Below are 20,527 nucleotides of genomic sequence, written 5' to 3'. Positions count from 1 at the left end.
TCAGCTGGAACAGCATCTGCTTGGCCTGTGGAGGTGATGGCAGTGAGGGCTGCCTGCTTGCTATTTACACGGCGGGTGCAGGAGGGCACGTGGGGAAGGGGCTTATTGCCTGCATAGCCCAGAAAGTCCTGATTTCTGCAGTGTAGACTGGTTGCTACATTCTCCTGGGACACGCAAACCTACCACATCAGTCCATTAAAAGAAATCACATCTGAGGATTGAAATATACATATTTTCTTTCTCTACATGAACAAAAGCAAATTCTGCCTCCATGAAGGTTACACACCACAGGGACTCCGAATTCCCTCGGGAACAGAATGACTGTGGTGGAGGAGACCTCAGCATTGCCATGGAGGGAGCCCAGCTCTGAGGGGTGAGAGGACGACCAGCCCCTGCCGTGGACTGAGCGTGATGTGCTCACTGCCTCTGTGGCCTCACCGCCTTTACTCCTTGCGGGGGCAGGCACTGTTCTACTTCGCAAATGTCCAAGTTGAGTCTCAGCGGACCTGGGCCAGGTCTGAGACCAAGGCTCCCTGAAGCAGTGAGACTGAGACTGGACCCCCCACCACCCTCCCACCCAGGAACAAACCTTCTCTGCCCTAAAACTGCTCATGGAAACCTGGAGGACGAAATTGTGCAAACTTCCTTGAGCAGACTAGAGACACTGAAGGCTTCTGTGTCTTTAATTTGGCTTTAAAATGGGGAGATGCCGGTCATGGTTCCTCCACAGGAACATTTGGGAAGAAACACGTTTGACTGCTTGTGACCCCGTGGACTCCAGCCTGCCAGGCTCCTCTGTCCTTGGGATTCTCCAGGCAAGACTACTGGAGTGGGTAGCCATTTCCTCCTCCAGGGGATCTTCTCAATTCAGGCATCAAATCTGCATCTCCTGTATTACTGGTGGATTCTTTACCTGCTGAGCCACCGGGGAAGCCCCCTGGATACACAGTCCATGGAATTCTCCAGGCCAGAACACTGGAGTGGGTAGCCTTTCTCTTCTCCAAGGGATCTTCCCAGCCCAGGGATTGAACCCAGGTCTCTCGCATTGCAGGTGGATCCTTTACCAACTGAGCTATCAGGGAGATCATTGCTAAATTAGGCGATGACAATTAATTACAAGTGGCTGTGGCTCCCTGTTGGTGATACCAGGCCTCTTCACCAGGCCCCGGGCCTCTGTGGACTTCATTCCCACAGCCTCAGATGTCTTCCCCTCAGTCCTGTTTTCCTGATCATCTCAGGCAAACATCTTCGCTCCCCTGAATGTTGGGAAAATCATTTTCCAATTCCATATTCACCTGGCCCCTCGGCTTTCAAGAACATTCAGTAGCTCCATTTTGCCTCTAGAATAAAACATGATCTGTCAAAAGTGGGAATAGCTGTTGGTGGGGGTGGGGGACACCTATGGTGGCTTGTTTGGCCTCCTCTGACAAAGGTCACTGGGGGGCAAGTGACAGGAGTCAGGGGTATGTCATGTTGCCAGAGTAGCCCGTTCTTCTGCTCCCCCATGTCCAGGCCCCTGGCAGTGTGGTCTTCTTGCTCCTTCATGAAGAGATGAAGCTCATTTCTCTCTTGAGTCTGGCCTCATGACTTGTTTTGTCCAAAAGGATGTGGTGGAAGAGATGAGCCTGGCCCTCAAGAGGACCACAACTGTTGTTTCTCCTGAAACTGCCCAGGTGCCATGGGGACAAGCCCAGGCTGCCCCATTGGATGATGAGAGACCGTAACCCTTCATGCTGGTCACCCCAGCTGATAGCCAGCCATCCCCCAGAAATGTGAGAGGCCAATCTAAGCTGGCCAGTCCCCAGCCCACCTGCCATCCGACCGTGGATGCACAGGCAGCCAGATCAGCAGACCTGTCCAGCTGACCTGCAGACTTGTGAGCAATGTCGGTGCTTATTCATTTTGGGATTTGTTATGAGGCATTATTAGGCAATAGATAACTGATACGCTGGACAAGCAAGGCTGGAGGGATAACTGATTTAGCTCAGTTTATTATTTTAAAAACAGGAAATATTGAAAAAGTATAGACAAATTTGGTGAATAACAGAATGAATCCCAGATGGCCAACACTCAAGTCTATCAAAGTCAAGGGCTTCTCATAACTTAGATTTTTTGTGAGTATACTATGGTTTATTCATCAGAACCCTATTAATAATAGACATTTGGGTGTCTGTTTTCTTCTGTTTGGAGAAGGAAATGGCAATCCACTCCAGTATTCTTGCCTGGAGAATCCCATGGACAGAAGAGTCTGGCGGGCTCCAGTCCGTGGGGTCTCAAGAGTTAGACAAGACTTGGCTACTAAACCATCACCATTCTTCTGTTAAATACAAATGATTAATGTTGTGTATACAAGCACGGTCAATATTTTACCATATTTGATTAATCATTTTTGTGAACGAGTTTAAAGGAAAATATAGATTTTCCCCCAAACTGTTTAATATACATCTCTAAAACATGATGATATCCTGAATAACCACTAGAGCATCATCACACACATAACACAACTGACAAAGTGGCAGTTGCTTTTCTGGGAGAGCAAAGAGAGAGTCATTCACAGCAGAGACTTCTCTTATAGACTGTTCATGTCTGCTGCCTTCATTTACATTTTATGTATCTTCAAAAAAATTGTTCTGAATTCTGTAACTGGTTCTCTATTTATCCTCCGTGTTGCTGATTCAGTAGTCTGTTCTATTGCATCTGCTTTCTGATGCTTCAAAATTATTTTGGCTAATGTTTTGATTTTAAACAGAATGTGCTATTTAATCAATAAAATATTTTCTTTTCTTTTTTTTTAAAGATGAGAAGGTCATTGCTGAGGTGCAAAGGATGAAAACTAAGGCAATGGTGGTGTGCAGAGAAAACAGGAAATGGATTCAGAGGACAGTTAGGGATGTTGTTCAGAGAACTTTAACTTATAACGAGCACTTCTACTGTGGCTCTTTTAACACACCTTCAATTCTCCAGGGAGGGTAAATGAGCTCTTTTGATCATGTACCCACCTGTATCCTATTGTAGTCCATATGGTTTTAATTTTAAAGCATATGCCTTGAGGAAAATGAACCCTTGAGGGAACAAAGGACAGGTAAAGAATATTTACCTTATTTGTCATGGAGACACTGGTCACAGAAGAAAGTTAAACAGCAGAGCAAATATGTAGTGAAGTTATGGTCCACAGCCCAATTCCCACTTTCCTGAGCAAAGCAAAGTGTGTGGTTCTGAACACAACCCGTTAGGGCATCCTAGACTTCATTGTGGCCAAAGGAGTCAGTAATTACAAGGGCACATCCCTCTGTCTTATACTGGCAGAGATTTTTTAAAGAAAAAATTTGGCCTTGCTGTGTGGCTTTTGGGATCTTAGTTCCCCAACCAGAGATTGAACGCACACTCTTGGCAGTGAAAGTGCCAAGTAAGTCCTAACCTCTGAACCTCCAGGGAATTCCCTAGATTTTTTATTTTTTATTTTTAAGAAATAACAAACCTCAAAAGCTCAGATGAGAGAATGGATGTCTGAGAAAAAATGGCAGGAACATTCATTTATCCCTTTGGCATAAACTTTCCTCACTTTCTGTCTAGGTGGAGAACCTCTGATTTAGATCCTATAGAAATTCTCTCCGTGAATTTCACAGTTACATTTTCTGGAGCTTAGAGGATGCCTACCATTTGCCACACTGTATCAAGTCTGTATGCATATCCTAGTACCTCAGGCAAACCTTCAGGGTGGAGTTTAGTCGCATTTTACAGATAAGAAAAACTGATTCAATTCAGGGATCTCTTATTTCATACCAAGCAATTAATAATATACTACTGCATTTGTCCATTATAATCTACTGAATTTTTCTCTGTTAAGAATAATTACCACCTGGGGACCATAAAATCCCCCTAATATGGTAAAGAGTTTCCAAAGCAGAAATGATTATTCCGATATATCTCTATTGCAATCCATATCACTCTCTCCATTACTCCCAAATCTGCATTGTGTCTGTTTCTTTTAGTTGAAGGGGAAAATTTAAATGATGAAAACTCATATAATCCTGGTAGGGGAATAGAAAAAGAAAAACTTGGAACTTTGTGGTACTTCTCCAGTGACTCAGAAAGTGTGAAATTATTAGTCGCTCAGTTGTGTCCGATTCTTTGCGACCCCATGGGATGTAGCCCACCTGGCTCCTCTGTCCATAGGATTCTCCAGGCAAGAATACTAGAGTGGGTTGCTGTTCCTTTTTCCAGGGGATCTTCCTGACCTAGGGATCGAACCTGGGTCTCCTGCATTGCAGGCAGATTTTTTACCGTCTGGGTCACCGAGAAGTCCTAGTGGAATTTCTTCAGTGGCTCGGAAGAGCTCTCCACATTAAACTGTGTTGGATTTCACTGTGCTTTGGTTTGGATAGAGAGAGGGTTGATTACAAGCAGCAAACTTTGAGCTAATATCAGCTTATGAGGTAGTCTCAATGCTCACATGAAAGAAAAACTTAGATTAGGTCTTTGAAGGCAGTTTGGATTTTATTATCCAGGAGGTGATTTCAGAATTAGTCCATGAAGATGAAAGGGAAAGATGTTCATCTATTTCTAAACCATTAGATGTCACCAGGGTCAAGTATTGGTTTCTATTACTGTGCTAATAGCCAACCAGAGAGGACATTTTTCTCACATGTTCTTTTTTGGCCTGTCGCATTGGGTTCTTCAAAATGAAATATGACTTTTAATTTAGAAAAGTTAATCACTGAAAATCGTTCTTATTTGAAGGTTTAACTAATGCTATCAATCAAATACATTCACCTAGAGATAGACGATCCTTCTCATCCATTTATCCTTCCTTCCCTTCATTTTGGTTGTTTGAATAATAAATATCTTCTCTCTTCCTGAATTTATAGTAAACTTTTTGTAACCAGGAATTGCATCAAATCCAGAATCTCTTACTCTTTAGGACGTAATGGATAGAGCACGCTGCACCCGGTGATGCTCCATAAATATTGCCGATGGTGGGGATGACATTTCAGTGGTACACGCCTGTCAAAGAAATGCTATGCAAGAGAGATTTTTATGGACAGCAGCATGGTAATAGACTTCGGATCTGCAATGCATCACCAAACACTGACCTAAAACCCAGCAGGGTTGGAAGATTATTGACAAAGCATGGGCTGCAAGCCTAGGGAGAAGCTGGCAGCCCTCAGATGGACAGATGTCAAGGCCACTCAACATCTTGGCCCGGCTGAGAAGGTGTGCCACCCATCCATCAACCAGCCAATCAATATTTATGGAATGCCAGCAAGAAAAAAATGTGATGCTGGATCCTGACCAATCAGCTGTAGCTGGGTTGCGTATTATGGAGGCTTATTAAATGTGTTATTTCTGCCTTCTTGCGGTTCGGGTCATTGTTGCTGTTGTGGCTACTATTATTATTTTGCTTGGCCCAAGTCTGTATTTCTCTGACTGCAAGCGAGGAGGAAATTATACTCCTTTTCCAAATTCCTCAACTGTGTTTCAAATACATCCCTGGAGCGCAGATGCCACATGTAATTATTAAATGGTTTGCAGTAGAATAAATACACTTTCTCTGCTGAAAAAGGAAGAAACCAACAAAATCAAATTAAGCACAGGGCAAGGGGTTCTAATACACATCTCCTCTAAAAGCTGTCCTGCACATGTATGAAGTTTGCCTTCAGAAAAAGTCCTTGGCTGTAAATTCCCACTGGCTATCTATTTTACACGTGGTCATGTATATGTTTCCATGCTACTCTCTCCATTCGTCCCACCCTCTCCTTTACTTTCCACGGTGGTGAGGAGACCGTGATGGAGAGCATGAGCTTTCCTGGGCAGCTACTGCCTCGGAGTTCTGACCAGCCTCTGTGGCCAGGGGGTTTGGCTGGAGCTGCGACAGCAGCAGCAAGCCCATTGCCGGTCAGTACCTGTCAGCCCTTCGTGGCCGTTTTGATGCTGAAACTGTCTTATCCAAGAGCCCGAGTCTGCAGAACAAAGATGGGGTGTTGGGTTTTATGCCCACGCCCAGAAGACAGCGAGTGAGTGAGTGATAGTCGCTCAGTTGCTTCTGACTCTTCGCGACCCCATGGACCATGGCCCATCAGGCTCCTCTGTCCATGGGATTCTCCAGGCAAGAATACTGGACTGGGTTGCCATTTCCTTCTCCAGGCCCAGAAGAGAATGCCTGAAGAAACTGGCAGGTCTCCGGGCTGCACAGCTGACCAGAGGCTCATGCCTCCTGGACAGGAAACATTGCTCTGGCCAGAGACAAGGGCTCAAAGCTCTCAGAACCTCAGGCAGCAGCATGCCTGGAGGGTCCTTTTCTGTGCCCACCCCATGCAACCACAAGAGCTCTTCTCTTCTCCTAGCAAACCAATTGTCCAAACCTCTCATGCCTGCCTCCTCCACAGAGCCTTCTCGGATTGCTAACCTGTGCGCCTCTAACTCCCGGACCAGTTATCCAGCTACTGAACACATCTGTACCCCTTGCCTCTGCTTCTTTGCCTAATTTCTGTTAATACCCTATTCACGCCAGAATGCACTCACCCCTCCTCCAAAGTCTGCCTAGTACCTTCGTTTAGATCCGGGACCAAAAGCCACCTCTTCAAGGAGGCCTGTCCCCATTTCCCCAGGCAGAGATGACAAGAGTTTTGCATTTCTCCACACTCTTCTTTACTATGAGGCAGTGCTTGTAACCATCCCCCTCACTGGTGGCAAGTCCTGTCTCCTGTCTCACCAGTTGTGTGACCTTGCACACATGACTTAATCTTGCTGTGCTTCAGTTTCCAAAACGGGGATTATAATGTCCACACTTATTTCAGGAGGTTAGGTTGAGAATTAATACACACAAAACATGAACACAGTGCCTTAAACACATGTGGGTGTTAGTCATTCAGTCGTGTCTGACTCTGTGCAGGCCCAAGGACTGTAGCCCACCAGGCTCGTCTGTCCATGGGATTCTCCAGACAAGAATACTGGAGTGGGTTGCCATGCCCTCTTCCAGGGGATCTTTCCAAACCAGGGATTGAACCCAGGTCTCCTGCATTTCAGGCAGATTCTTTACTGTCTGAGCCACCAGGGAAGCCCAAGTGACTGCTTAACAGGCGTTATGCTTCCTTGCGTTGTATCAACCTTGGGTATACTTAGCACTCAGTGATTCAGGCTTCTCTGGCCTCCTCACGGGACATTGCAGGCTCCTCAGAAGCTTATCCACCAAAACTAATAGCTTCATGAGCACCACACTAAAGCCCCAGTTCTCTTTATCTCTTTTTATGCCCTGTGACTTAATTTTAAAACTTTATTACTATTTTTAATGTTTTTTATTTATTTGGCTGTGCTGAGTCTTAGTAGCAGCAGTGGGATCTGGTTCCCTCGCCAGGGCGAGCCCTGGGCCCCCTGCATTAGGAGTGCAGAGTCTTAGCCGCTGGACAACCAGGGAAGTCCCTGTGCCCTTTGCCTTTAAAATCTGCTTCTTGCTATAGGAAACATCAGAATACACAAAACTAGAGTGAAATCTCTTGTAAATATCATCATCCAGCTTCTACGATTATTAACTCATGGCTAGTTTTATTTTCTCTAATCCCCCTTACTCTGTTCTCCTCTTCCCCAGGCCCCTAGCTATACTGAAGGAAACACTAGGCATAACATTTCTCCCAAGGGTGACTTTTTAATGAACTTATCCTATACTCCTGGGAAGGATGATATATTCACATTCTCCTTCTGCCAAGCAGGAATCACCTCCAGGATTCCAGCACCCTACTGTTTGGACCACAGACCCTCCCAGTGCTATGGGCCTGAACTTTGACTTGCCTTCCTCCCATAATCACTCACAATAGTAGTTTTTATTTATTATTTTTAATTAATTTTTTAAACTGGTTTTGTAAACCAGTAAGCAAAGACCATGATCTGATCTGTGGTACCATCCAGGCTTTGTAATAACAAGCCATGATGGATGAGGATTTTTGAAAATCACTTGATAATTGTGAAAAATCTCATTTACTAGTCAGTGTCCACTGTGTCTTGAGTCACTGGTGCCTTAGCAGGCAAGGACCATCCTTGCCTGACTCACGATGACTGTGCCTGAGGCAATTGGACACTTGGGGATGTCACCGCTGGCAATGAAGAATTTCATTACCCTGAGCACTCATTAGTCCTGGAGGACTTTAGCCCATTTAAAATTGAACTTTCAAGAACAAGTTTGCACATGAAATTATTTAAGATAGAGGACACCTCCACTTTGCTTTTGTTTTTGTTTAAAGAATATTATAGCTCATTACACGGGAAGACTTACTTGGGAGGGTGGTCGTGTTCAGGTTCAGAAAATGAGTTGGGGGGAAACCATTCTGTTGTTTATATTTTTGTGCTTGGATCAATCCATCAAGATGAATTTAGTATCTACTAGCTGTAGAGGTGGAGAAGGCAATGGCAACCGACTCCGGTATTCTTGTCTGGAAAATCCCATGGAGGGAGGAGCCTGGTAGGCTACAGACCACGGGGTCACTAACAGTCGGACACGACTGAGTGACTTCACTTTCACTTTTCACTTTCCTGCATTGGAGAAGGAAATGGCAACCCACTCCAGCGTTCTTGCTTGGAGAATCCCAGGGACGGGGGACCTTGGTGGGCTGCCGACTGTGGGGTCGCACAGAGTCAGACAGGACTGAAGCGACTTAGCAGCAGCAGCAGCTGTAGAAGGGGAGGCAATAGCTGGCACATGTAATGCTACTGCTCTTTGTTTTTTTTAACTTCTTATTTTATATTGGAGTACAGCCCATTAAAAACATTATGATAGTTTCAGGTGCACAGTAGAGCAAGTTAGCCACTCTCATACTTGTATCCATTCTCCCTCAAACTCCCCTCCTGTCCAAGCTGCCACATAACATTGAGCAGAATTCCCTGTCCTATATAGCTACTGCCTTTTCTGATGGCTTGTGGACAGCTGGTGACTGACAGTGCAGAAATCAGGCCCACGCTCATGGTCCTTCTTAGAATAAGGTTCCAGGCACCATTTATAATAATGTCTTGTCTGTGGTTTAGTGACTTCTATTTGGTGACTTCACATCCCTGTGTCTGAAAGTGGTTTATTAGCAAGGATCTAGGGTTGTAAGTCACAGGGAGTAAGAGACACTTCAAATCAAAAGTTCTCCAACCTTTTAAATACATCCTCCCTAGTAGTTCATATGGTAAAGAGTCTCCCAGCAATGTGGACTCGATTCCTGGGTCCCGTTGATCCCTGGGTCAGGAAGATCCCTTGGAGATGGCATGGCTACTCATTCCAGTATTGTTGCCTAGAGAGTCCCATGGACTGAGGAGCCTGGTGGGCTATAGTCTATAGGGTCACAAAGAGTCGGACATGATTGAGTGGCTAACACTTTCAAGCTCATACACTTTTACCAATCCTAAACACACACTTACCAATTCTGCATGATGACTTTAAACTGCAAGTAAGGTTAATAGAGAGTGGGGACTATGCTTTTGCATATTAGCAATGATCTTTTTAAAATGTTCCAAATTGGACCCTTTACTCTTTTCTGCCTTTTCTGTAATTACCAAGCCCTGTGTGCTTTGTCTATGCCCCAGACAGTCTCTGGTCAATTCAATAATTGTAGGAACACAGTCTAATCTACCTGGTCCACTCAGGACCTGTCCCTGGCCATTCTTTGTTCTTTTATAATACACTTCTGTCCTTTATAATAAAAACGATGCTTATAAAATAATGGTACAACTTGGACTCAGACACAGAGCTTGGGTTCCAGTGTTGGCTTTGAGATTTACTGGTTGTTTGACTAGGTAAGTCAGGCAATCTTTCTGAGCCTGTTTCCTTATCACTAAACTGAGGAGGACAGTATTTATTTCAATTACCGTAAGTTTGTCATGAGAAGTAGAAGAGATAAGTAAAGTGAATAAAGAAGCAGAAGTGATTAAAGTGAGCTTCAGTCATTAATTGAAGTTCATATGGTCTATCAAGTTCACTCAAAAACATCAATAATGGGGAAGTATTAGGTTTCAGACTTAATTGATATTGATTGACAAGCCACTTGTCTCAATTTCTTGATATTTCTTACCTGTGAGAAATTAGGCATGAATTTTACTTGGAGAAGAAAGAGCCTATGTTTTCATGTTTAGTAGCAAAACAGGTTGAAGAAAAGCCATACTACCATTGGGTAGTGTTGCTTGATAGTATATCAAGCAGAGCATCAGACCTAGAATTAACAATAGTGTATTATGTATTTGAAAACTGCTAAGACAGTAAATCTTCATCACAAGAAAAAAATTTTTTATGTGACTATGGGTGGTGTCAGATGTTAACGAGCTTATAGTGGTGATCATTTTGCAGTATATACAAATATGGAATCATTATGTTGTATGCACGTGTCCGATTCTTTGCGACCTCATGGACTGTAGCCTGCCACTCTTCTGTCCGTGAGATTGTCCCGGCAAGAATACTGGAGTGAGTTGCCACTTCCTCCTCCAGGGGAGCTTCCCGACTCAGGGACAGAACACGGGTTTCCTGCATTGCAGGCAGATTCTTTACCACTGAGCCAGCAGGGAAGCCCTGTTATGTTGTACACCTGACACTAATTATGCCTTAGTAAAAAATGCTTCCAACCTATGCCAATTACATGTACGTTTTGTCAAAAGGGACTACATGAGCTGTTATGAGGTCACAGCAAAAACACTTTCCAAAAACATACAGACACAGACCGAGGGGCAAAAATGTTCTCTGCAACAGTTTCAAGAGATCAAGTGAAACTCATATGTTTACATTCACCTTGTGGTGTGTTAGAAAGGATTTCTTATTACTCCTATTTTATCTTTAATAAGGTGGCAAGTAATTCCTATTCAACTGAACAATATGGTTGAAAGAAATTTCTAGAATGTTGCCATACTAAAAAAATTCGAGAATTTAAAAAATATAGCCACAATAAAGGAAAAAGTCACGGTATAATTTCGTGGAGCACTGAGATTATTTTTCTGGTGATATTCAAGCCTTAAAACACAGAAGAGAGTGAACTAAAACCCCATGCCTGATGTCGCAGACATCCCCAGAGGCCCAGCTTACCTGTTAAACCAGTCATCTGTGTATCTAGGATACGGATAGGGATCGTTGCTGCTGAAGTCGTAGCTCGCCTCAGCGTTCTGCAAAACACAAGGTGCGTTATTAGGTCATAAATCCAGAGCACGGGCATGAGAAGATGCTAAGAGGCGCGACTGCCTTCCGTGGGCGGCCCCTCACCCAGGGCTATGGCAGCCTGCTTCCTGGGCCAGCCCTCGGAGAGGTGACAGAGCAGGTGCGCGTCCACGGAGGCTTCTATCCTCTCCCGGTATCCTCTTTTCCAAGCTCCCTCACCCCAGCCTGTTCCAGGTTCTCAAAGTGTTAGCAAATTTGGTGCTACCCAGGACCATCTCCATTTTAAGTTGAGGGACTGCTGTGGGTCAGTGGGGCTCACTTGGAGTCAAGACTCACATTAAGCTTCCCTGGACTGATGGCCAGAAGGTTCTATTTCTCATGTCGCAAGTGAGGAAGCCTGTTGCTTTATGTACAACTCATTCCCAGCTCCCAGCTTTGGGCCGACAGAGGCTTGCCTCCTTTACGATTATGAGTGTTAAACCCAAGACCCAAACACTGGCCACAATATCAACCTCATTTATTTACTCAACACATATCACTGAGTGTAATATATACCAGGCCTTCCCTGGTAGCTCAGCTGGTAACCTGCAAGGCGGGAGACCCCGGTTTGATTCCTGGGTCTGGAAGATCCGCTGGAGGAGGGATAGGCTACCCACTCCAGTATTCTTGGGCTTCACTGGTGGCTCACACAGTAAAGAATCCACTTGCAATGCAGGAGACCTGAGTTCAATGCAGATCCGCTGGAGGTGGGATAGGCTACCCACTCCAGTATTCTGGCCTAGAGAATTCCATGGACAGTCCACGGGGTGGCAAAGAGTTGGACATGACAGAGCCACTTTCACTTTTCATTTTCATATATCAAGGACCTTTCCAAGGATGGGAATACAGGGGTGACATCCCTGCCCACATGTAACTTACAGCCTAATTGGGGGGACAGATATCAATCTAACAAGTAAATACAGGATTGCAAACAAGGGTCTTCTTAACCCTACAGGTTATAATGAAGAGTTTAAATTCTATGCAGTCGAGCACCTCCATTTTTCCCACTGAGAGTCTTGCCCCTCAGAAGTCAATTATGTACTCACTTAATTTGTCTCTAAGTAATTTCATGTTTTAATTTTTTCCATCTCGGTCTTCAACTGATCAGCCTTTTGTTTTGGTCCATGATGGGAGATAGTCCCCCACCACCGGGTGGCTAATCCCTTCCTTCCTCCTCTCTGCCTTGTAGGCTGCCCAGGGATGCGCAGTTCCACGAGGCTCCTCTCTTTTCATCCCACCCTCCCTCCTTTGTTTTTGAGGTCTGCAACCAAGATCCCAGAAGGTTTCCTGGTCCACAGTATCCACTTGGCTGGGAATCACTGGGTTAGGTGCGTATTCCAGCTTGGAGATGTCTCAATTCCAAGGTACTCTGAGACATTTTCAGGAGTTGTGCTCTTTTATGAGACAAAACACTATAGTTTGTAATAGTGTTACATGACATTTGCATGATGTTTTTAAGAGCAAATTGACCAGTTCCATGAGTCTGGGTTTCCATTTGTTGGGTGGCAAAGGGCCATCAGTAGCTGGAACGACCTGAATTGTAATACTAATGTATTAAAATAAATGTGCTTGGGGCAGAAGTCACCTTGAAATTTGTTTAAAATTTTTTCATTTAAAAGGTTTTAGCTTTACTGAGGTATAACTGATACACAAAATACCCCATACATTCAATGTGTGCATCTTGCTGAGTTTGGACATGTGTATATACTCACGACACCATCTCCACAACCGAGGTACTCGACATCCCCATTACCTCTAAGAATGTCCTTGTGCTCTTTTTTTTTTTGGTAGGAACATTTACCATGAAACCTATCCTCTGAACATATTTTATAGTATATAATACTGTATTGTTGACTGTTACATGACAGAGGTCTAGAATTTATTCATTTGTATAACGGGAACATCATATTCATTGAAAAACAATTCCTCATTCCATTCAAAATTTGGACCAGTCATTGTATATTGGGCACTGAACATGGCTGTGTTCTAGAATCTAGGTCTTCCTTCAGTTCCTGGCTCTAGAGAGGATAACGTCCTGTCTCCACTGGTCATAATTATTGGCAAATACCCAAATCACCTGCATTCACCATTAATATAAGCCCATCTTTGGAAGATCCTCTCAGATTCCGCGTTGTTTTTTTTTTTCTTGACTTTTCTTGAGCTATTTAGATTCAGTTCTTTCAAGGGATACTATCTTAAAAGTAACTTCTTCCTCTTCCCTAAGTATGTTTGGTTACCTCTAAACTTCCCTGAATTTTTGAGACAAGAGCATCCTTAGGTAGGGTTGGTGGAGTAGGAATATCAAGAGGAATACAATCTTTTGGGTTTCAAAGCTGAGGTTGAAACTGTAAACAGTTGATTTGGAAGATTATTTGCTAAGCTTCGTTTGTTTCTATGTAAAAGAGATTAAAAGGCCCCATTCTGAGGTGAGCTGAATGGAAAATTCATGGACTAGCCCCCCTGAGGCCCTCAGAGGGGACCCTGAGTGCTACCTCTTTCTTCTGAGCTGGGTTCCTGGAGTGGGAAGGGGATGCACTGGAATGTTGAACCTCAGAGAGGTCTGGGACTCATCCTAGGACAGTAGCTGAGGACCAGAAGCAGCTCTGTGGGGTGTCTTAGCTGAGGGACCTGGGGTGGCCCCCCTCTGTGCTGTGTGATGCACAGCACCAAGCAGGAAGCAGCGGAATAGTCTTGGGAGGCTGAGATTAGTGAAGTCCAGGGGTGAGGACAGTGAGGATCCAGGGTTCAGAGAGAATATACGAGCAGGGATGACTGAGGCCCATGGGGGTGAGGCTGCAGCTGTTGGTTCTAAGGTGGAGAGGTGATGAGACATGAGCTCTAGGACCCCACCCCCTCTGCTTGATTCTGTGCTAGTCTTTTGAAGCTTGAGGGTGGAGGCAGGAGGGTGGGGGCACAACTTGAGCAAGACAATGTCAAATTTCTACCATCGGTAGAGTAGCTTGTTGGATAGAAATTAAACAGTGGAAAATTCTGAAAGAGATGGGAATACCAGAACCCCTGACCTGCCTCTTGAGAAATCTGTATGCAGGTCAGGAAGCAACAGTTAGAACTGGGCATGGTACGACAGACTGGTTCCAAATAGGAAAAGGAGTATGTCAAGGCTGTATATCGTCACCCTGCTTATTTAACTTCTATGCAGAGTACATCATGAGAAATGCTGGACTGGAAGAAACACAAGCTGGAATCAAGATTGCCAGGAGAAATATCAGTAACCTCAGGTATGCAGATGACACCACCCTTATGGCAGAAAGTGAAGAGGAACTCAAAAGCCTCTTCATGAAAGTGAAAGAAGAGAGTGAAAAAGTTGGCTTAAAGCTCAACATTCAGAAAACGAAGATCATGGCATCCAGTCCCATCACTTCATGGCAAATAGATGGGGAAACAGTGGAAACAGTGTCAGACTTTATTTTTTGGGGCTCCAAAATCACTGCAGATGGTGACTGCAGCCGTGAAATTAAAAGACGCTTACTCCTTGGAAGAAAAGTTATGACCAACCTAGATAGTATATTCAAAAGCAGAGACGTTACTTTGCTGACTAAGGTCCATCTAGTCAAGGATATGGTTTTTCCTGTGGTCATGTATGGATGTGAGAGTTGGACTGTGAAGAAGGCAGAGTGCCGCAGGATTGATGCTTTTGAACTATGGTGTTGGAGAAGACTCTTGTGAGTCCCTTGGACTTCAAGGAGATCCAACCAGTCCATTTTGAAGGAGATCAACCCTGGGATTTCTTTGGAAGGAATGATGCTAAAGCTGAAACTCCAGTACTTTGGCCACCTCATGCGAAGAGTTGACTCACTGGAAAAGACTCTGATGCTGGGAATGACTGGGGGCAGGAGGAGAAGGGGATGACAGAGGATGAGATGGCTGGATGGCATCACGGACTCGATGGACGTGAGTCTGAGTGAACTCCGGGAGCTGGTGATGGACAGGGAGGCCTGGCGTGCTGCAATTCATGGGATCGCAAAGAGTCGGACACGACTGAGCGACTGAACTGAACTGAGCTGAGAGGAAAAATAATATCAGGATTTTCTGTCCTTTTGTGTTTGCTGCCTAAGCAGTTGACCCATTTCTCCAGGTTTCTCATTCACAATTGTCTCCTGAGGTCTGGGCTGAGGTCTTTGGCTCTAAGTCCTTGTCCTGTAGGAAATGGCTTGCAGTGAGGCGGGTTTGGGGCAGAGGGAGGAACTGGAGAATTCTGACAACAGAGTTTGGTTCTGAGAAGCCACAGACTCTGAGACCACTTTGATAGCAAGAAGAAAGACCATGTATTGTCTGAGGTCAGCTTTACCTCTGAAGGTGGGAATGGATGACAATAGAGGAACTTTAATTTGTTGTCTTTACAATTAATTTGATGACTAATGCTAACTCCTTGTATAATAGTCTATGCTGAGACTGTGTATTAAGGAAGGCAAATGGTTGTTTTTGTTTGGTCATATATTTTCTGGCTAAAAGTCAAATGGTTTATAGCAAGAAAGGATGAGCAACTTTTTGCAAGGGTTCTGTTTATAATTTTATAGCCCAAATTGAATCATTTATTGATCTGAACTACAATGCTGTCATCCATAAAATTGTCTGTGTACAGGAATAAATTAAAGTGGCCTTGGATTATACTGGAATTTTCTAAAATATCCATTAACATGGATGTTTGGGAGGAAGTAGAGTCTCTGTAGATTTAATACTTGGGAATCCAAGGCTAAGCCAGAAGCTTGTTTTGGTTTGAATTCTGTAACATTGTCCAAAAATACATTAGTCTATTTTCCTTTAGAAACTACTAGCTGTTTAGTGAACATTGATGATTCAGGGTCAGGCTGATTCAGAGTCACCATTAAGAGTAACATAGCAGAGAAAGTTGGAAGATTGGGTTGAATCCAAAATGACCTCAGGGCATCTCTGCAAGTTATTTCTGGAAGAAATTTCTGATAATGGCTCATTTTTTCTTTAAGAGATGAGTGCAGGGAAAAAAATACATCCAGTAATTAGTTATCTAAGTCTTAGTTTCTGAATAGTTGAATGCATAGTCAGAAAGCAACGCTAGATTGCTGAGATGCTTGTGTCTGACCCTTCGCGACCCCATGGACTGTAGCCCACCAGGCTCCTCTGCCCAAGGGAATTTTCCCGGCAAGAATTGGAGTGGGTTGCCATTTCCTACTCTATGGGATCTTCCCAACCCAGGGCTCTAACCCTCACCTCGTACATCTCCTGCGTCGGCAGGTGGCTTCGCCACCACCAGTGCCGCCTGGAGAGCCCCAGTACTAGACTGCTGTTGGTGCACAGTCGCTGAGTCGTGTCTGCCTCTTCATGACCCCATGGACTGCATGCTGCACACCAGGCTTCCCTGCCCTTCACATCCCCCGGAGCTTGCTCAAACTCATGTCCATTGAGTTGATGATGCCATTCAATCATCTCGTCCTCTGCTGTCCCCTTCTCCTCCTGCCTTCTATCTTTTTCCAGCATCAGGATCTTTCCCAATGAGTCAGTTCTTTGCATCAGGTGGCCAAAGTATTGGAGCTTCAGCTTCAGCATCAGTCCTTCCAATGAATATTCAGGACTGATTTCCTTTAGGATTGACTGGTTTGACCTCCTTGCAGTCCAAGGCGGGGACTCTCAAGAGTCTTTAACACCATAATTTAAAAGCATCAATTCTCTCTGGCACTCAGCCTTCTTTATGGTCCAACTTTCAAATCTATACATGACTACTGGAAACATCACAGCTTTCACTATATGGACTTTTGTAAGCAAAGAAACGTTTCTGTTTTTTAATATGCTGTCTTGGTTTGTCAGCTTTTTTTCCAAGGAACAAGTGTCTTTTAATTTTCATGGTTGCAGTCACCATCTGCAGTGAGTTTGGAGCCCCAAAAATACTAGATTAGCTCTCAGAAAAGAAATTTAATAATTACCAGTTTGCCTGTTTACACTGTGCATTTCCCATAAATTTGGTTTGTCTGCCCTCTTGGCTTAGTAAGGACAAGGGACTTACAAATTTTCATAAAATCTTCTGACCCCATTATATCTGAGGTACTGCCACTAAAGGCATGTCTGATGCTTGGGCGGGTCTCACTGTGGAAGCTGGTGGTGGGCCTGGCAGCAACCATGTCTGAATAGCTTTAACATTTTCAGAGAAGCTTCTGAGACCTTTGAGACTGAACTCAGTTCTGGCATGGCCACCCTGATCTCCCAATCTGGACTCTGCCTGCTCTGGGACCACTGGATTTTCCTTGCTGGGTTGTACAAGTGGATGTGTCTGCAGGTGTCAGCTTGGAGTAGGGAAAGGAAAAGAGGCATTAAATCAGACAGATCTGGTTTTGAACCAGGCTATTTGGTCTTGGCAATATTCATATTTTCCGGAAACTGAAATTTTCCTCATCTTTAAAAGGCAAATGACAAAATGGTAACTGTTTATTGCTATGAGGGTAAAAGGGAGGAAGGAAGGGATATGAACCAGGAAGCACTCTATGGATGACCTCGCACTTCTGCTTTTATCATCTGCTTTACCTTCTTTTGGGAGAAGGCAATGGCACTCCACTCTAGTACTCTTGCCTGGAAAATCCCATGGATGGAGAAGCCTGATAAGCTGCAGTCCATCGGGTTGCTAAAAGTCAGACATGACTAAGTGACTTCACTTTCACTTTTCACTTTCATGCATTGGACAAGGAAATGGCAACCCACTCCAGTGTTCTTGCCTGGAGAATCGCAGGGACGGGGGACCCTGGTGGGCTGCCATCACAGCAGCAGCAGCAGCAGTTACCTTCTTTTATCATCTACGTCAAAAGTCACAAAATATGAGTCCTGAGCCACATTCAGCCCACCACTTGTTTTTCTAAATAAAGTTTTATGGGAACATAATCATGTTCTTTTGCTTATGGGTTGCATATGGCTGTTTTCACACTGTAACAGCAGATTTAAGTAGTTGTGTCAGAAGCCTACAAATCTTAAAATATTTACTATCTTTTACAGAAAGAATTTGCCTGCATGGATCACAGTCTTGTCATGGAGAAGGGATTGTGTAATTCAATGAAGCTATGAACCATGCTGTGCAGGGCCACCCAAGACAGATGGTCATAGGACCATTCTGACAAATCGTGGTCCACTGGAGGAGGAAATGGCAATCCACTCCAGCATTCTTGCCTGGAGAACCTCATGAACAGTATGAAAAGGCAAAAAGATATGACACTGGAAGATGAGCCCCCCAGGTTGGAAGGTGTCCAATATGCTACTGGTGAAGAGTGAAGAGAAATTACTAACAGCTCCAGAAAGAATGAAGCAGCGTGGCTGAAGAGGAAGTGATGCCCAGTTGTGGATGTGTCTGGCAATGAAAGTAAAGTCCAATGCTGTAAAGAACAATGTTATATAGAACTTGGATTGTTAGGTCCACGAGTCAAGATAAATTGGATGTGGTCAAGCAGGAGATGGCAAGACTGAACACTGACATCTTAAGAATCAATAAATTAAAATGGATGGGAGTGGGTAAATTTAATTCAGGTGACCATTGCATCTACTACGCAGACAAGAATCTCATAGAAGAACTGGACTAACTCTTATAGTCAACAAAAGAGTCCAAAATGCAGTCCTTGGATGCAGCCTCAAAAATGACAGAATGATTTTGATTCATTTCCAAGGCAAACCATCCCAACATCACAGTATTCTGGGTCTATGCCCCAACCACTGATGCCAAAGAAGCTGAAGCTGACCAAGCTGACCATGAAGGCCTACAACATCTTCTAGAAGTAACACTAAAAAAAAGTCTTAAAAAAGAGTCCTTTCATCATAGGAAATTGGGATATAAAAGTAGGAAGTCAAGAGATACTCAGAAGAACCAAGTTTGGCCTTGGAGTACAAAATGAAACATGGCAAAGGATAATCGAATTTTGTCAAGAGAACATCCTAGCAAACATGCTTCTCCAACAACTCAAGACATGACTCTACACATGGACATCACCAGATGGTTAATACCGAAATCAGATTGGTTATGTTATCTGCAGTCAAAGATAGAGCTCTATACAGTCAGCAAAAACAAGACCTGGAGTTGACTGTGGCTCAGATCATCAGCTGCTTATTGCAAAATTCAGGCTTAAACTGAAAGTAGAGAAAACCACTAGGTCATTCACGTATGACCTAAATCAAATCCCTTATGATTATACAGTAGAGGTGAAAAGTAGACTCAAGGGATTAGATCTGATAGACAATGTGCCTGAAGAACTATGGACACAGGTTCATAAAACTGTTCAGGAGATGGTGACCAAAACCAGCCCCAAGAAAAAGAAATGCAAGGCAAAGTGTTGTCTGAGGAGGCCTTACAAATGGCTAAGAAAAGAAGAGAAGCAAAAGGCAAGGGAGAGAGGGAAAGATATACCCAAATGAATGCAGAGTTCCAGAAAATACAAAGGAGAGATAAGAAGGTCTTTTTAAATGAACAATGCAAAGAAATAGAGGAAAACAATAGAATGGGAAAGACTAGAGATCTCTTCAGGAAAACTGGAGAAAACAAGGGAACATTTCATGCAAGGATGGGCACAATAAAGGGCAGAAATGGCAAGGACCTAACAGAAGCACAAGAGATTAAGAAGAGGTGGCACGAAAGAAGAACCATACAAAAAAGATATTAATGACCTGGATAACCATGATGGTGTGATCACTCACCTAGAGCTGGACATCTTGGAGTGTGAATTCAAGTGGACCTTAGGAAGCATCACTATGAGCAAAGCTAGAGGAGGTGATGGAATTCGAGGTGAGTAGTTAAAATCCTAAAAGATGATGCTGTTAATGTGCTACACTTAATATGTCAGCAAATTTGCAAAACTCAGCAGTGGCCACAGAACTGGAAAAGGTCAATTTTCATTCCAATCCTAAAGAAGGGCACTGCCAAAGAATGTTCCAATTACTACACAATTGCACTCATTTCACATGCTAGCAAGGTTGTGCTCAAAATCCTTCAAGCCCTAGCTTGTACGTGAACTGAGAACTTCCAGATGTACAAACTGGGTTTTGAAGAGGCAGAGGAGCCAGGGATCAAATTACCAACATTTGATGGATCATGGAGACAGCAAGAGATTTCCAGAAAAATATCTACTTCTGCTTAATTGATTATGTTAAAGTCTCTGACTTCGTGGATCACAATAAACTGAAGAATTAAGAGATGGGACCAGACGACCTTACTTGTCTCCTGAGAAATCTATCTAGGGATCAAGAAGCTATAGTTAGAACAGGATCTGGAAGAATGGAATGGTTCCAAATAGGGAAAGAAGTATGACAAGGCTGTATATTGTCACCCTGCTTACTTAACTTCTATGCAGAGTACATCATGCAAAACACTGGGCTGGATGAATCACAAGCTGGAACCAAGATTGCTGGGAGAAATATCAA

General features: G+C 43.9%; 1 protein-coding gene across 1 annotated transcript in view; it reads right to left on the bottom strand.

The window, feature by feature from the left end:
• The window catches only part of LOC128058509 (neuroendocrine convertase 2), a 234,350-nt gene that overhangs the window by 39,664 nt on the left and 174,159 nt on the right, over positions 1 to 20,527 (bottom strand). The window contains exon 6 of the mRNA XM_052650991.1: positions 11,039 to 11,115. Within this exon, the coding sequence (XP_052506951.1) occupies positions 11,039 to 11,115 (77 nt within the window). The remainder of the gene's footprint in view (positions 1 to 11,038; positions 11,116 to 20,527) is intronic.

The sequence above is a fragment of the Budorcas taxicolor genome, chromosome 13, assembly GCF_023091745.1.
Source record: "Budorcas taxicolor isolate Tak-1 chromosome 13, Takin1.1, whole genome shotgun sequence".
In the NCBI taxonomy this organism is placed as follows: Eukaryota; Metazoa; Chordata; class Mammalia; order Artiodactyla; family Bovidae; genus Budorcas; species Budorcas taxicolor.
This window is presented reverse-complemented; position numbering and strand designations above follow the sequence as displayed.